Source organism: Trachemys scripta, chromosome 4, assembly GCF_013100865.1.
Source record: "Trachemys scripta elegans isolate TJP31775 chromosome 4, CAS_Tse_1.0, whole genome shotgun sequence".
In the NCBI taxonomy this organism is placed as follows: domain Eukaryota; kingdom Metazoa; phylum Chordata; order Testudines; family Emydidae; genus Trachemys; species Trachemys scripta.
This window is the reverse complement of record NC_048301.1, coordinates 86,793,906-86,808,205: the sequence shown is the minus strand read 5'-3', so window position 1 is coordinate 86,808,205 and position 14,300 is coordinate 86,793,906. Positions and strand designations below refer to the sequence as shown.

At 42.1% G+C, this 14,300-nt stretch overlaps 1 protein-coding gene across 1 annotated transcript in view; it reads right to left on the bottom strand.

Moving 5' to 3' along the window:
• The window catches only part of ANO3 (anoctamin 3), a 363,106-nt gene extending 349,962 nt beyond the window's left edge, over window positions 1-13,144 (bottom strand). Inside the window, exon 1 of the mRNA XM_034768757.1 lies at window positions 12,628-13,144. Coding sequence (XP_034624648.1) covers window positions 12,628-12,781 — 154 coding nt within the window. The 5' untranslated portion in view covers window positions 12,782-13,144. The remainder of the gene's footprint in view (window positions 1-12,627) is intronic.
• Between the last annotated feature and the right edge of the window lie 1,156 nt (window positions 13,145-14,300).

Here is a 14,300-nt window from a genome sequence, read left to right as displayed (position 1 = left end):
GCAACCTGTTCTTGCAAGTCCACATTCTGCATTTGCCACTTGCAGCTGTAGGTTCCGCACAGCGTCCACCAGTTCCACTGGTGCCTTAATAGGATCCATGCTTGCAGCAGAGCCCCTGGCCCTTATCTGTGAGGCCTCATGGCTGGAGTGGACAACAGGAACTGAGTATTAAACTAGGAGTCAGGGACAGAGCTGGAGGCAGTAGTCAGAAGTCAGAGCCAAGAATCCAGGCAGAGATCAGGAACTGAGTGCCAGAGCCAAGAGTCAAAGCCAGAGGCAGGAACCAGAGCTGAGGGTCAGAGTCAGAATCACCAGGAGCAAACAGGCAAGGAGAGGTCTCATGTGTGGACCAGTGTGAGGCAAGGTTGGGAGCAAGTCAGGGGCAGCAGGAACAAGGCAACTCTCTAGGAGTCACAGTGGTGTGAGCCTTGAGCACCCAGGGAGGAGGAGCTGCTGCAGCTGCAGGCTTAAGAGCCAGTCTGCTGGCCCTTCCAGCCAATCTGGTGGTGTATCCAATCAGGACACTTTTTGCAGGCCAGCTGCGCTCATTAAATTGCCTGGCGGAGACTAGCTCTGCTACAAGCCCTATTTGTAACAATACCCTTACACCAGTGTTTCCCAAACTTGGGACGCCGCTTGTCTAGGGAAAGCCCCTGGTGGGCCAGGCCAGTTTGTTTACCTGCCGCGTCCGCAGGTTCGGCCGATGGCGGCTCCCACTGGCCACAGTTCGCTGCTCCAGGCCAATGGGAGCTGCTAGAAGTGGCGGCCAGTATGTCCCTCGGCCTGCACTGCTTCCAGCAGCTCCCATTGGCCTGGAGCAGCGAACTGTGGCCAGTGGGAGCCGCCATCGGCCGAACCTGCGGACGCGGCAGGTAAACAAACTGGCCTGGCCCACCAGGGGCTTTCCCTAGACAAGCGGCGTCCCAAGTTTGGGAAACACTGGTGNAGCAGCTCCCATTGGCCTGGAGCAGCGAACTGTGGCCAGTGGGAGCCGCCATCGGCCGAACCTGCGGACGCGGCAGGTAAACAAACTGGCCTGGCCCACCAGGGGCTTTCCCTATACTAGTGGCGTTCCAAGTTTGGGAAACATGCCTTACCTGAAATGTTTCCTAACTGTGTCAGTGTATCTTCGTGATCTCTTCTTCTGGTACATCTTGCATTTTCCAGCCTGTTGGTTACCTGGGCATCATGCTAGGCTCAAGTATAGTGTGCAGACTGGCTGCTAATAAACTAAGACATAGGGCAGATCCATGCTGACTCAATAACAAAAGAAAAAGAATGACAGCAAGAGTAAGGACTGAGGAAAACCACTCACTGCTCCTACCCCATCCACCAAGATGGAATACTGCAATTTAACATTTGTAAATACCTCACTGTACCTGGTAATCAGACAACTTTCCAGTGGCATCTGAGAAGCAGCACATGCTATATGTAAATCAAGTCTTATGTCTGTTATTCTTCCTTAGGGAAGCTGGGATATAAAATACATACATGTTTGTGAAAATACAGCTGGAAGTTACTGCCCAATAATACATCACTGAAAAGATTTCCTTTAAATAGACTAGGATTAATTGACCTGCCCCCATCCCCAGCTTAAAAGTAAACAACTTATTAGTGGGAGGAAGAGCATAGAAAAGAAATGATGCCTTTGGGAAAAATTTAATATCTATATCCAGCTTAGTTTCCATCTATTTTAGCCATGCAAGGATAGAAGTTGTGAACCCTAGGGGCAGAGATGAATGCTTCAGTGGGCTAGACCTCTGAGAATTTTCAATTATTATTTGGCTATGGGCCTACTGTGGGCTTTTTTAAGAATAAAATGAACTTTTAGTATAGAAAGACAAAGAACAAGGATTTCACACTAGCAGCACACAGTGAACCTTTAGGATGACTAACTACAATGCTGATCCATGCCAGAGTAATTGATGTGTTAGCACTGTTGAGACTTTGCAGCATAAACTCTACTCCAGTTTTTCCAGATCTGAGCACCACTGAGTTGCCTTCCCCTACCAAGAGCTACAGCAGATGCCAATGCAATTTATAAAGTGGAAGTATATTAAATATATTAGTTTGGGAATAACAGTCTACCTTTGTTTTATTTCACGTGTTATAGTCCCCTATTAACAGGATTTGACACAAATTGTATAGAGCAGTTCTGTTTGGCCTCCAAGGTCAAGAAAGAATTAAAAATGACAACAGCTCAGTAAGTAATCTATAGTTATTCTGTTATCCATCAGAAATAATGAAATACATTACAATGTATGTGGAAGGTAGGAGATTGCTAATAACTTATGTCTCTACTCTGCCACTGAATTAATTATTTCTCTTGGTGGCTTTTCAATGAGCCTTGTCTTCATGGCCACATAAGTAGAGAGATATTTTCCTAATATTGATCTTCCTCACTGAAGCTGTCCTGTCAGTTCTCCCTAGGAAGGAATGAAGAGGAAGATATTTTCTTGTGATCTTTTGTTGTAAATTACAAGTTAAGCCAATGGGTTGCACAGTTTTAAAACTGGAGTAAGGGTAATGAGAATGAAGCCCTTGGAGTCTAAGGTCCTGATCCTGAATTGATCTCTGGTCCTGCACAGAGTTCATTTCAAGACTGGGACCTAAAATTGTGTTTTAATTAACAGCAACAACTCCTAGTATATCAGCTTTGTTCTTTCTTGCACTATATCACAGCAGCACGATTGAACAATTAGGATGAATTGTCAGTGTGGCACAAAGATGATTACATGCATAGCTACCATTCACAGTTGTGTATGTAACTCCTTGCACACCAGGATATAAATTTCATCTAAGCTGTTTTCAAGATTCAGAAGAAGTGAATGAGAAAATTACCACAAACTCAGGGGGAGAATTGAAGAATAGCGATTTAGGCAATTTTCAATAAACAGGATTAACTCAGTCTTCAGAGAATAGACATATTTTCAGTTTAAAGGACATTTACAGGTGGCAGCAGTGTGGCTTTGCACTATGAAATAATCTAACCATCACAAAGTCTAATAAAATATATTGTAAGTAACTCCTCTATTAAGTAAAATTCTTCTTAGATATTTCCATTTCACCAAAGTAAATATTCCATACAAAGGCAAAATCCCATCTTGTAAATATACATTTAATCAGGAATCAAATAATTTAATTCTTATGTCACTGAAGATGTGGCTCTCCTGTAAGAGGTTTTTAGAATGCTAAATTGAGATCTGTATATTTCAGAGGACACAAAACGTTGAGTTTGTTGAAAGTGAATGTATTTATATAGGTGATCTCAGGGAACAACATTTGTTCAGACCTAGGTCTAGGTCATCAGGTGCACCTGAGATTCACTTGGTGAACACGAAGAGAGAAGGGGAGGGGAGACACAGATGGCTCTCTCACCTTTCTCCCCTTTGATTCCACATACTAATGATGTTAGCACAAGAAGTAGGCGTGTGCTAATGAAATTTGTGATGACACATAGTTGAGAGTTATTGTCAATTCAGAGGAAGATTGGAATATAAAACACAGGAAGAACTGGATGACCTTGAGCACTGGAGTAATAAAAACAGGATGAAATTCAATAGTACAAAGTGCAAGGTAATGCTCTTGGGGACTAATAAAATTTTCTACAATAAGCTAGGAGTTCAATCAGAAACAAAAGAGAGGAGAAAGACTTGGGTGTAATACTAGATCACAGGATGACTGTGAATCACCAGTGTGATGTGTCTGTGAAAGAGACAAATGCAATTTTAGGATGCATCAAGTAAGGTATTTCCAGTAGACATAGTGAAGTATTAATGACATTGTACAAGGCACTCAGACTTCATCTGGAATACTATGTACAATTCTGGCCACCCACGTACAAGATAGATGAGAAAGATGAATTCAAACTGGAACAGGAACAGAAAAGGATATAAGGATGATCAGAGGAATTGAGAGTCTATTTTATGAGAGGAGACTAAGATTTTGGCTTATTTACCCTAGAAAAAACAGGCTGAGAGCAGATACGATTGCTCTCTACAAATACATTAGGGATAAACACCACAGAAAGAGAAGAGCTATTGAAGCTAATGAACTGTGTTGGCACAAGGACAAATGGGTATAAACTGGCTATGGATAAATTTAGGCTAAAAATTAGAAGATTTCTAACCACCAGAGGAATGAATTTCTGGAGCAGCCTTCCAATAAGGAGTAGTAGGGCAAACAAGTTAACTAGTTTTAAGATAGACCTTGACAAGTTTCTGATGAAGATTACATGAAGGAGTTGCCTGTGATATCAGGGGAATGGACTATCCAGGAAGTCCCTTCCTGTTCTGTTTTATGTACATATTCTGAGTGCAGCCCCAAGTTATAAGAACCTTGAGTCTACTCTAACCTGAAGCTATTCTGCTCGTCCAGACTGGCTGAAACAAAGCATGCTCTGGCCTCATTCCCAGTACATTCACTACACTGGGGGAGGGTGGGAAGTAGCATTTAGGCAGCTATGCCAACTTCATATCTTCCAGGGAGTCCCTTATCCAAGGGAATTCCTAATTCCCTATCAGTGCAGCTCTGTATGTCATTGTACTACATGAATAATGCAAAAGGGATGGAGCAGTGTCCAAGGATCTTTTTGAGAGGATATTTCTTTTAACATAATGTATATTTAAAGAAAAATATTTGATTTGTTATTTCACTCTGCTTTTTTTTAATTCCGGAATATAACAAGTGGGAATCTCTAGCCCTGCCTAACATGGGGTTACTCATTTTAAAAAAAAAAAAACCCCACACACACCACAACAACCAGTAACTCCCCTATGCACAGATCAGCACTATTTGGACGCTTTGCTTTGTTGGTGGGTGTGGGAAGAAGAGGGGCAGAGAGAGAGAGAGAACCCCTGAGAAAAACAAGAAACCCAGGAATCACCACACCTACCTTCATAGATCCAGTAATCATACCGAACACATCAAGAAATCTGTTATCTACAGCCAAGCATGCATATGCTGCACAAAATATGCTCTGAGAAGAAAGTCTGGGATATACACCTTAACATACGTAGAAACGCCTTCAAACAAGGACAGTCCACCAGAGAAGTATATCACATCATGGAAAAGGCCACCCAAATAGCCTGAGGGAACCTGCTTCAGTACAGAAATAATGCCCGCCCCTCCCCCAATTGCACCACCTTAGTTGTCACCTACCAGCCCACACTAGAACCCCTATGGGGTATAATCAAAAAACTACAAACCATACTCAATGGAAACCCCATCCTGAAAGAAATCATTCCTGAATCTCCTCTTCTGGCCTTCAAACAACCTCTCCAAGATCATCAGAAGCAAGCAAGTTCTCCATAGACCAGGACACATCAACTCTAAGCAGCATCAGAGCCTGCCAGAAAAACAGATGGAAACCCTGAAGACAGACTCCACTGCTACAACAAACACTCCCCCCAGAACACACCTTTCAAGACCCATGGATCCCACACATGCCTATCATGTGTATACCTCATCCAGTGGACTAAATGCTCCCCCTCCCCCAACAACAACAACTATGTGGGTGAAACCAAATAATCAGTACCTTCTTGAATGAGCTCACATAGGAAAACAGAAAAACCCACAATGTTTTGTGGGTGAACACTTTTTACTCTATCTGATCTCTCAGTCCTCATCCTCAAAGGAAACCTGCACAACACTTTAAAGAGACATAGAATCATAGAAGATTAGGGTTGGAAGAGAGGTCATCTCAGGAGGTCATCTAGTCCAACCCCCTACTCAAAGTAGGACCAAACCCAACTAAGTCATCCCAGCCTTAAAAACTTAAGCTGGGCCTTAAAAGCCTCTAAGAATTGAGATTCCACCACTTCCCTAGGTAACCCATTCCAGTGCTTCGCCACCCTCCTAGTGAAATAGTTTTTCCTAATATCCAATCTAGACCTCCCCCACTGCAACTTGAGAGCATTACTCCTGTCATCTCCCACCACTGAGAATAGCCTAGCTCCATCCTCTTTGGAACCCCCCCTTCAGGTAGTTGAAGGCTACTATCAAATCCCCCCTCACTCTTTGAGACTAAACAAGCCCAGCTCCCTTGGCCTCTCCTCTTAATCATTTTCATTGCCCTCCGCTGGACACTCCAATTTGTCTACATCCTTTCTGTAGTGGGGGGCCCAAAACTGGATGCAATACTCCAGATGTGGCCTCACGAGTGCCGAATAGAGGGGAATCATCACTTCCCCTGATCTGCTGGCAATGCAGCCCAATATGCTGTTAGCCTTCTTGTCAACAAGGGTACACTGTTGACTCATATGCAGCTTCTTGTCCACTGTAATCCCCAGGTCCTTTTCTGCAGAACTGCCGCTTAGCCAGTCGGTCCCCAGCCTGTATCAGTGCATGGAATTCTTCCTTCCTAAGTGCAGGGCTCTGCACTTGTCCTTGTTGAACATGCCTTGGGGCTCGAATTCATTACTCTTTGTTAGACACTATAAGTCATTGACTGAACAAAGACACTGGATTTATGATTTATTACAATCTGTAACCCACTATCCCCCACTTTTTTGTCCTACTATTGCAGAAGTGTTAACGGGCCACTCCACCTTGAAAGATCCCTTACAGTGTGTGCTAACTACTTATGCTAAACAATCTGATCCATCTTGCATTTTCGCTGTGATGCTGGGAGTACTTTTCCCAGACCTGAAGACAACCTGCGTGTGGCTGGAAAGCTTCTCTCTCACCAACATCTTGTGTCTCTAATATCTTGGGACTGACATGGCTACAACTACACTACATAGTAGAAAATTGGTAATTATATATTTAAAATTCCTTCCGTTTTCATAATCTAAGATTTTATTTGCACCATGCTTAAGGAATATGGCCCTGATTCTGACAACACCTATGCACATCCATAACTGAGTTGTGTTTGCAGGACGGGGGACACAACTTAGAGGCATGAAAAAACACAAGACAGGAATTTTAGAAAATGTTCAGACCAACTCTACTTTTTACTACATTCCACTTCCCCTTGAACTGAAAGGTCTGACCCAATTCAAGAAAACGTCCTTATACAGGAGAACATGTAAGCACACATTTAAATCCCAGTTAGGCACATGAACAGGGACAAGCTTAAGCACATGCTTAAATACTTTCCAAAGTCAGGATCTCTAAATGGATGCATCTCACATTCTGACTTATGGCACCTTCCATTTCGAAGAAATCTTGTGCACACCGATGTCTACACTGGGCTCAAATCAACCAACCAACATTTACTGCAGTGTGGCATCTTACTTCATCATGCTGTTTGTAGCATTTCCTCTTTGCCATTTGGGCTATAACCCACTGTAATAAAATTAAGCTGTCAGTAATGGAGGAATGTTTGCTGCTTTGTTAACTGGTGCCCTCTGTACATTCAATTCTGTATTTTGTTCAGAAAAACAGTATCATTAAAGTTCTAGATTCAAGGACTGGAGAACAGATTGCTTTCAACCAGGAATCCCCTACAACACAACTGAATATAGGGGCAACGTGTCACAAACATACAGGAGAAATTAATGTCATCTATGCTGGGTTTAATGTTAGTTCTGTGTCCATAATTGTATCTTACCAACATACCCCTAGTGCATGTTATATGTTGTACTTACTGGTGCTTTGTGAAGTAATTCAACTTTTTTTCCTAAATCGATTGAAGAAAAAAAGTGTGTAAGATTGTGTGTAGGACCGCAAGGCTCCAATCCAATCCTGCTTCAGGATCTACTAAGGCAGACCCCTGTATCATCCCACTGTAAATGTATGAATGCAGAGGTCAGCACTACCAGATCCAAATGCAAGATTGAAGTCCAAATGTGTTTTTTCCCCCCAGATTCAGAGATTCAGGTTATTTATTGTACATATCTGGGAAATTTGGCATTATGCTTAAAGACTGTCCTTGTCAGGGTTTTGATACTTTGCATCAGAGTATGAATCTGGGTTGCCTGGAAATAGCCTATGTGTTAAGAAAACAGATCTGTTATTTTACTGTAGCCAAAATAGATCTATTTTTATCAATGGCCATTGCTGAGCGTGTGTAAGTTTCTTAGGAAACAATATAGTGGAAGCCAAAGATTTTTTTTTAAACAGTTTCATTCAGACCTCAGCCAACTCATGCTAACATTCATAATGGAAGGTTTGCTTCTTTGAAATATTGGTAAAATAAATAGCAAAACAAAGCAATTTTAAAAGGCTAAGAGACTGAGATTTTAATTGCATTAAAGTCACCACTCTTCAAAAATAAAAATAAAAAGTTACTGATAAGTTGTGGTGTTGTAGCTGTGTTGATCACCAAGATAAGTAGCAGCACTTATTGATGATGCACAAAGGTCATCCTCGAAATGACAAGGTTTGTCAACAAGGACAAACCTGTTGCTAAAGTTATTTCCTACTTTTAAGCATTGGGAACTCATGCATAGCTGATTTATACAGAAATATCACTACATGAATAAAATCAGTAATTTTGGATGGATGGATACATCAAGAAAAGAGATTGAACTGTCATTTTATTTTATGCTGTACTGCCCATGTTTCCCCACACTCCATTTTTCCCCACATACCATTTTACCACACTTACCTCCACAGATCCAGTAACCACTGCAGATGCACCAAGAAATCTGTTATCTATAGACAAGCATTCAGATACCACAGAATATGCTCTGAGGAGGAAGTCTGGGATACAAACCTTGTCACCCTTAAAACCACCTTCACCAATCAAGGACACTCCCCCAGAGCAGTAAACATCATAGAACAATATTTCATGAACCCCCTCTTCTGGCCTTCAATCAAACCCTCCCCCAACATCACCAAGCTGTCCATAGTAGGGTTGCCAACTCTCCTGGTTTCACCAGGAATCTCCCAGAATCAGGCTCTATCTCCTGGAGACTACTGAAACCAAACCAGGAGATTTTAGGCCACTAAAAGTCTGTGAGCACAATGGGGCTAAGGCAGGCTCCCTACCTGTCCTAGCTCCGCACCACTCCTGGAAGTGACCAGCATGAACCCTACAGCCCTTGGGGGGGGGGGGTGTGGAGATGGCAGGGGGTCTCATGCTGTCCCCACCCCGAGTGCGGACTCCATAGCTCCCATTAGCCGGGAAATGCAGTCAATGGGAGCTGCAGGGATGGCAACTGCAGACCAGCATCACACCACGCCCCCTGCCCCTGTCCTGGGGCTGCAGGGACATGCTGGCCACTTCCGGGAGCAGCATGGAGCCAGGACAGGCAAGAAGCCTGCATTAGCCGTGCTGCACCACTGACCAGGAGCTGCCGGAGGTAAACGCCACCCTGCCAGAGCCCGCACCCATTAACCCCTCCTGCACCTCAAGCCCCAGCCCTGAGCCCCCTCCTGGAGCCAATCCCCTGCCCCAGCTCCCTCCCAGAGTCTGCACCCGGCACCCCAAAGCCCTGTCCCAGCTCCCCCTCCCAGAGCCCACACCCCAAAGCCCCTCCTGCACCCCAACCCCAGCACTGAGCCACCTCATGCACCCAAACTCCCTCCCAGAGCCTGCACCCTGCACCCCTTCCTGAATCCCAACCCCCTGCCTTAGCCCAGTGAAAGTAAGTGAGGGTGGAGGACAATGAGTGATGGAGGGAGGGGGGATGGAGTGGGGCAAAGGTGTTTAGGTTTGTGAGATTAGACAGTTGGCAACCCTTCTGCACAGACCAGGACCCACCAACTCAAAACAGCACCAGACCCTTCCTGAACAGATGCAAAACCCACAGACATATCCCCACTGTTATAATGATCAATACCACAACTCCAACACACCTTTCAAGATCCATGGGCACTACACATGCCTATCACAACATGTGATGTATCCCATCGAGTGCACCAAATGCCCCAACAATAGCTATGTGGGTAAAACTGAACAATCAGTATGCTTTCAAGTGAATTCACACAGGAAAATAAGACAAGAACACCATATCACTATTGGCAAACACTTTTCACAAATTTCAGAGTAGCAGCCATGCTAGTCTGTATCTGCAGGAGTACTTGTGGCACCTTAGAGACTAACAATTTTATTTGAGCATAAGCTTTCGTGGCCTATAGCCCACTTCATCAGATGTAGTGGAAAATACAATAGGAACATACACACACACTGAAACAATGGGTGTTACCATACACACTATAAGGATAGTGATCAGTTAAGGTGAGCTATTATCCGCAGGAGAAAAAAAAACTGTAGTGGTAATGAAAATGGCCCATTTCCAGCAATTACCACTACAAACAGTTGTTTGTCTCTCCTGCGGATAATAGCTCACCTTAACTGATCACTCTCCTTAGTGTGTATGGTAACACCCATTGTTTCATGGTGTGTGTGTGTATATATCTTCCTATTATATAATCTTCCTACTGTATTTTCCATTACATGCATCTGATGAAGTGGGCTGTAGCCCACAAAAGCTTATGCTCAAATAAAATGGTTAGTCTCTAAGATGCCACTAGTACTCCTGTACTTTTCACAAAGTGATCACTCTTTATCTAACCTCACAGTTCTTGTTATTAAAGAAAACCTATACAACAGTTTTGAAAGATGAGCCTGGGAACTTCATTCATAACTGCTAGACACCAAAAATCAATGGCTTATTACAACAATTTGTAACCTACTAACCCTCCTTTGTCCTATGACAGCATTGGAGTTAATTGTCCACTTCACTTTAACTGGTCTCCTGAAACATATGTTAATCTTTTATACAGCCTGTCACACCTTGTATTTAGCTATGATACTCTGATTACTTTTTCCAGACCTGAAGAAGAGCTCTGTGCAGCTCTTAAGTGTCTCTCTCTCTCATACCCCAACAGAAGTTGGTTCTGTAAAAGATATTACCTCACCCAGCTTGGCTCTCTCATACTACCACTCTTTCAATCAGGAGCACTCATGCTGGAGTGTCTTTGATTTAAGTGAGAGGGATTTACTAGCAGGATGGTCTCTTAGAAAACCCCTTAACTTACTAGCCATCTAGACATGCTGTAAGGCCTGTCTTTTTCCTTCAACATTTGGGAAATAAATGGGTTGAAGACTGGAGAGACAGCATCACCATCAGAGGCCCAAGTTCATCAAGGTACTTAAGCACCTGCCAAATTACCTTGCTCAACCAGAGTGTTCTTGTTTCATCTGTTAGGAAAAGTAGTAGTTAGGCTAACATGAGCTGTTCCATCATATGATATTGCACACTTAAAAATATTGCAATGTAAAATTGCCTAGTGCAGGAAGTGAACACTGGATTCCAATCCTGCAGAGGCTTTTGTGTGTGTGTGTGTTTTAAATTTACACACCCAAGTAGTCCCACTGAAGTCAAAGGGGACTACCGCTTTTTGTAGAGTTAAACACATGCATATGTCTTCAAGATTTAGGCCTTACTGATATTTTCATAGACTGAAAATGAAATAATTAGGAAATAATTATTACTAAGGGCATGACACAAATGTGGAGCAAGCAAACTGATTTGCTTGCAAGGAATTAGGTAACATCATTTTATAAGTATTCATACTGTGCTAATTCTGGCTATTGTATGTGACAATATTTATTAAAATTAGAATGTTTAAAGTGATAATTACACAAATTTCCAGGAGGTTCATTGCTAAGAAAATACTTTTAGTGACAGTCTTGTTTACTTATTCACCTGCTTTTGTGAAGTCAAAATTACATTGTCCAGTTGGGATTGCTCCTCCCCCCAAGATAAAGCATCTCCATGTTCATATTCAGCTGCTACATGCTTAACTAGTTTGTTTTCTGTGCTACTAGTGATTATAGAGCAGGTGGAAACAATCCAGTAGAGGCATTCCCAGTGAGTCATGGGAGATAAAATACACAATGAAAACTGTGGTGTAGCCCACAGGAAGACAGTGTATTTCTTAGATGAGAGTCATTTGAATAAATTGGAAGGTATTAAAGGGCATAGGGGAGATGTTTCAACAGATCTAATTACAGATAGCCTCAAATGTGTTAGTGGTATTCTATAAGGCTGTATATTTTGACACAACCAAGTGAATTTTCAAGGAAATAAAAATTTCAAATTCATGCTGATAATTTCGTTCACATTTCATGGGATCTATTCAACTCTATGTGCTTCTGAGGCAGCATACAAAACCTATCAATGAGCCACAATGGTCAAGGAGAGAATTTCCCCATGTGCAGGAGCAATGTAGAACCACTTTAAGTGCATCTTCCCTTGAAAGTTCTGCTATGGTGGAGATTTTCTGGGAAAGGGCAGGCAAGTAGTCATAGCTCTTGGTGCGAAGGAGATTCTGGACTGCAGCACAGCCCATAAACAGCTCAGGAAAGGCTATTGTCTTATGTCAAGGCTGTTTCATTCCCCTCAGCAGCCCATATTTCAGGTGATGCAAAGGTGACTGCCACCTTTTCTCCTCCTTCTCTGAACTGCAGCCTCTGTAGGTCAGATCTTAGGAGACACAAGAAATCTAGCCCCTTATTTTTTAAACAATTAGCACCTGATCTACCCTCTTCTACAAGTACACCTGACAGCAACACATGTTAACTAAAACAAGAACTCAGACCTGCTGATTACAAGACCCTATGAAAAACATTCATATTAGATATTATATTTATTCCACATATTACATACATAAATAAATACAGCTTGTGGGTGGTGTGGGAGGGGGAAAAAAATCAATAAAACTGAAGCTTACCCACGGGTGCAGAGTGTGAGGAGTGAAGTTTAAGACTGCAGCAATCAGCATGTAGTTCATTGGATTTGTCTTTACTAAAAACTGACTTGGCATCATTTTCACTCTCAGTGTCTTCTGGAGAAAGATTATCCAGTTCAACTACCACAGTTGACATTGCAAAATAATCTCAGTTAAAGCTCTAAATTTAAAATAATTTATACCTCCCCCCCCAAAAAACCCCAAATTCAACTTTCTTGAAGTTGCAAGTTTAACAATTTGAAAAGAAAAATGTTTTCAATGTTTCTAGAAATCCTATTATAAAAATAAAAATCCACTTTTCAAAAACTGAGACCTACTATATCCAGTAAGTTGTGTGCCAGCTCTGAAACATTTTCTGAGTTATTTCTCTCGAGAGGATAAAAAGTTATTCCTTTAAGAAGTTCCCCTTTATTTAGAGTGACAGCAGAATTATGGCATTTCTGTGTAGCTGCTACAGAAATAAACAGGATAAGTGGAGACATCTGTATGTCTGCTAAGAACTGGTCTCAACTTTGTTTTAACAGCTCTAATTCACATTTCATTATACATTGGTCCAGCTGGGAGGGGCTAATCACTACCAATGAAAACAAGTATATTTCACATGGCAGCTCATCAGCGGGGAGCTGGCAGTTGAAATGTGGAAGTTAGTTATGCCACAATGATGTTCCTTGGGTTACAATACTCAGTCCTTTGTCCAAGTGTTTTCAGCAAGATAACTGTACAAAGGCAAAGTCATTCTTTGAACAAAGTGAGAAATGTAGTCTTAATTCTAACATATAATATGTAGAGCAACAAATGTTAATCATTTAGCAGCTAGGCTATAAACTGGGATCCAACTGTAATATTAGGCGAATAAAATGTGTCACTATTTAAGGGAGCTAGATAAACTACATTTATCATTATATTTTCTCCTCCCTGCTTCTAAATAAACCTATAAAAAGCTCAGCACATCAGCTACAATCTGTTTTTGTTCTTCCTGCTTTACTCAACCTCTGTCCCACGTTTAAGGTTCCAAATAAGTAGTAACAAGAGAGGCACCCACTGGTGATGGTGAGAAATTACACACTACACAGACATCTCAGTGACTTGTAATTGGGCATGATCGCTTTTAAAGGAGAAAGAGGGAGAAGGCTGCTTTGTCTCTGCATGATGGGACTGTACAGAACAGCAGCATGGATGACAGAGGGCTTGCTATTTCAGAGTCCCCTAAAGAACAATAAACAGAATGAAACAAATGATGAAGTATAGACTGTTTATTATGTAAATGATCAGTATCACTCAAGGTTTATGGTAAGATAAAGGGGCTATTGGGAACTGACATCTGTTAATTATGTATAATTTTTACTGGACATCCTTCTTGTTACTTTTGTTTCACAGATGAAAAGTGGAAGAAACCTTGTAAATCAAAAGAGAAGTGCAAAGAAACCCTGTACATCAATAGACATGCACAAGACTGGAGGTTAAGGATAATCTAGGCATGGCCCAATATCTAAACAAACACTTTGCCTCAGTCTTTAATGAAGACCTTAGGGATAATGGCAGGATGACAAATGGGAATGAGGATATGGAGGTAGATATTACCACATCTGAGGTAGAAGCCAAACTCTAATAGCTTAATGGGACTAAATTGGGGGGCCCAGATAATCTTCATCCAA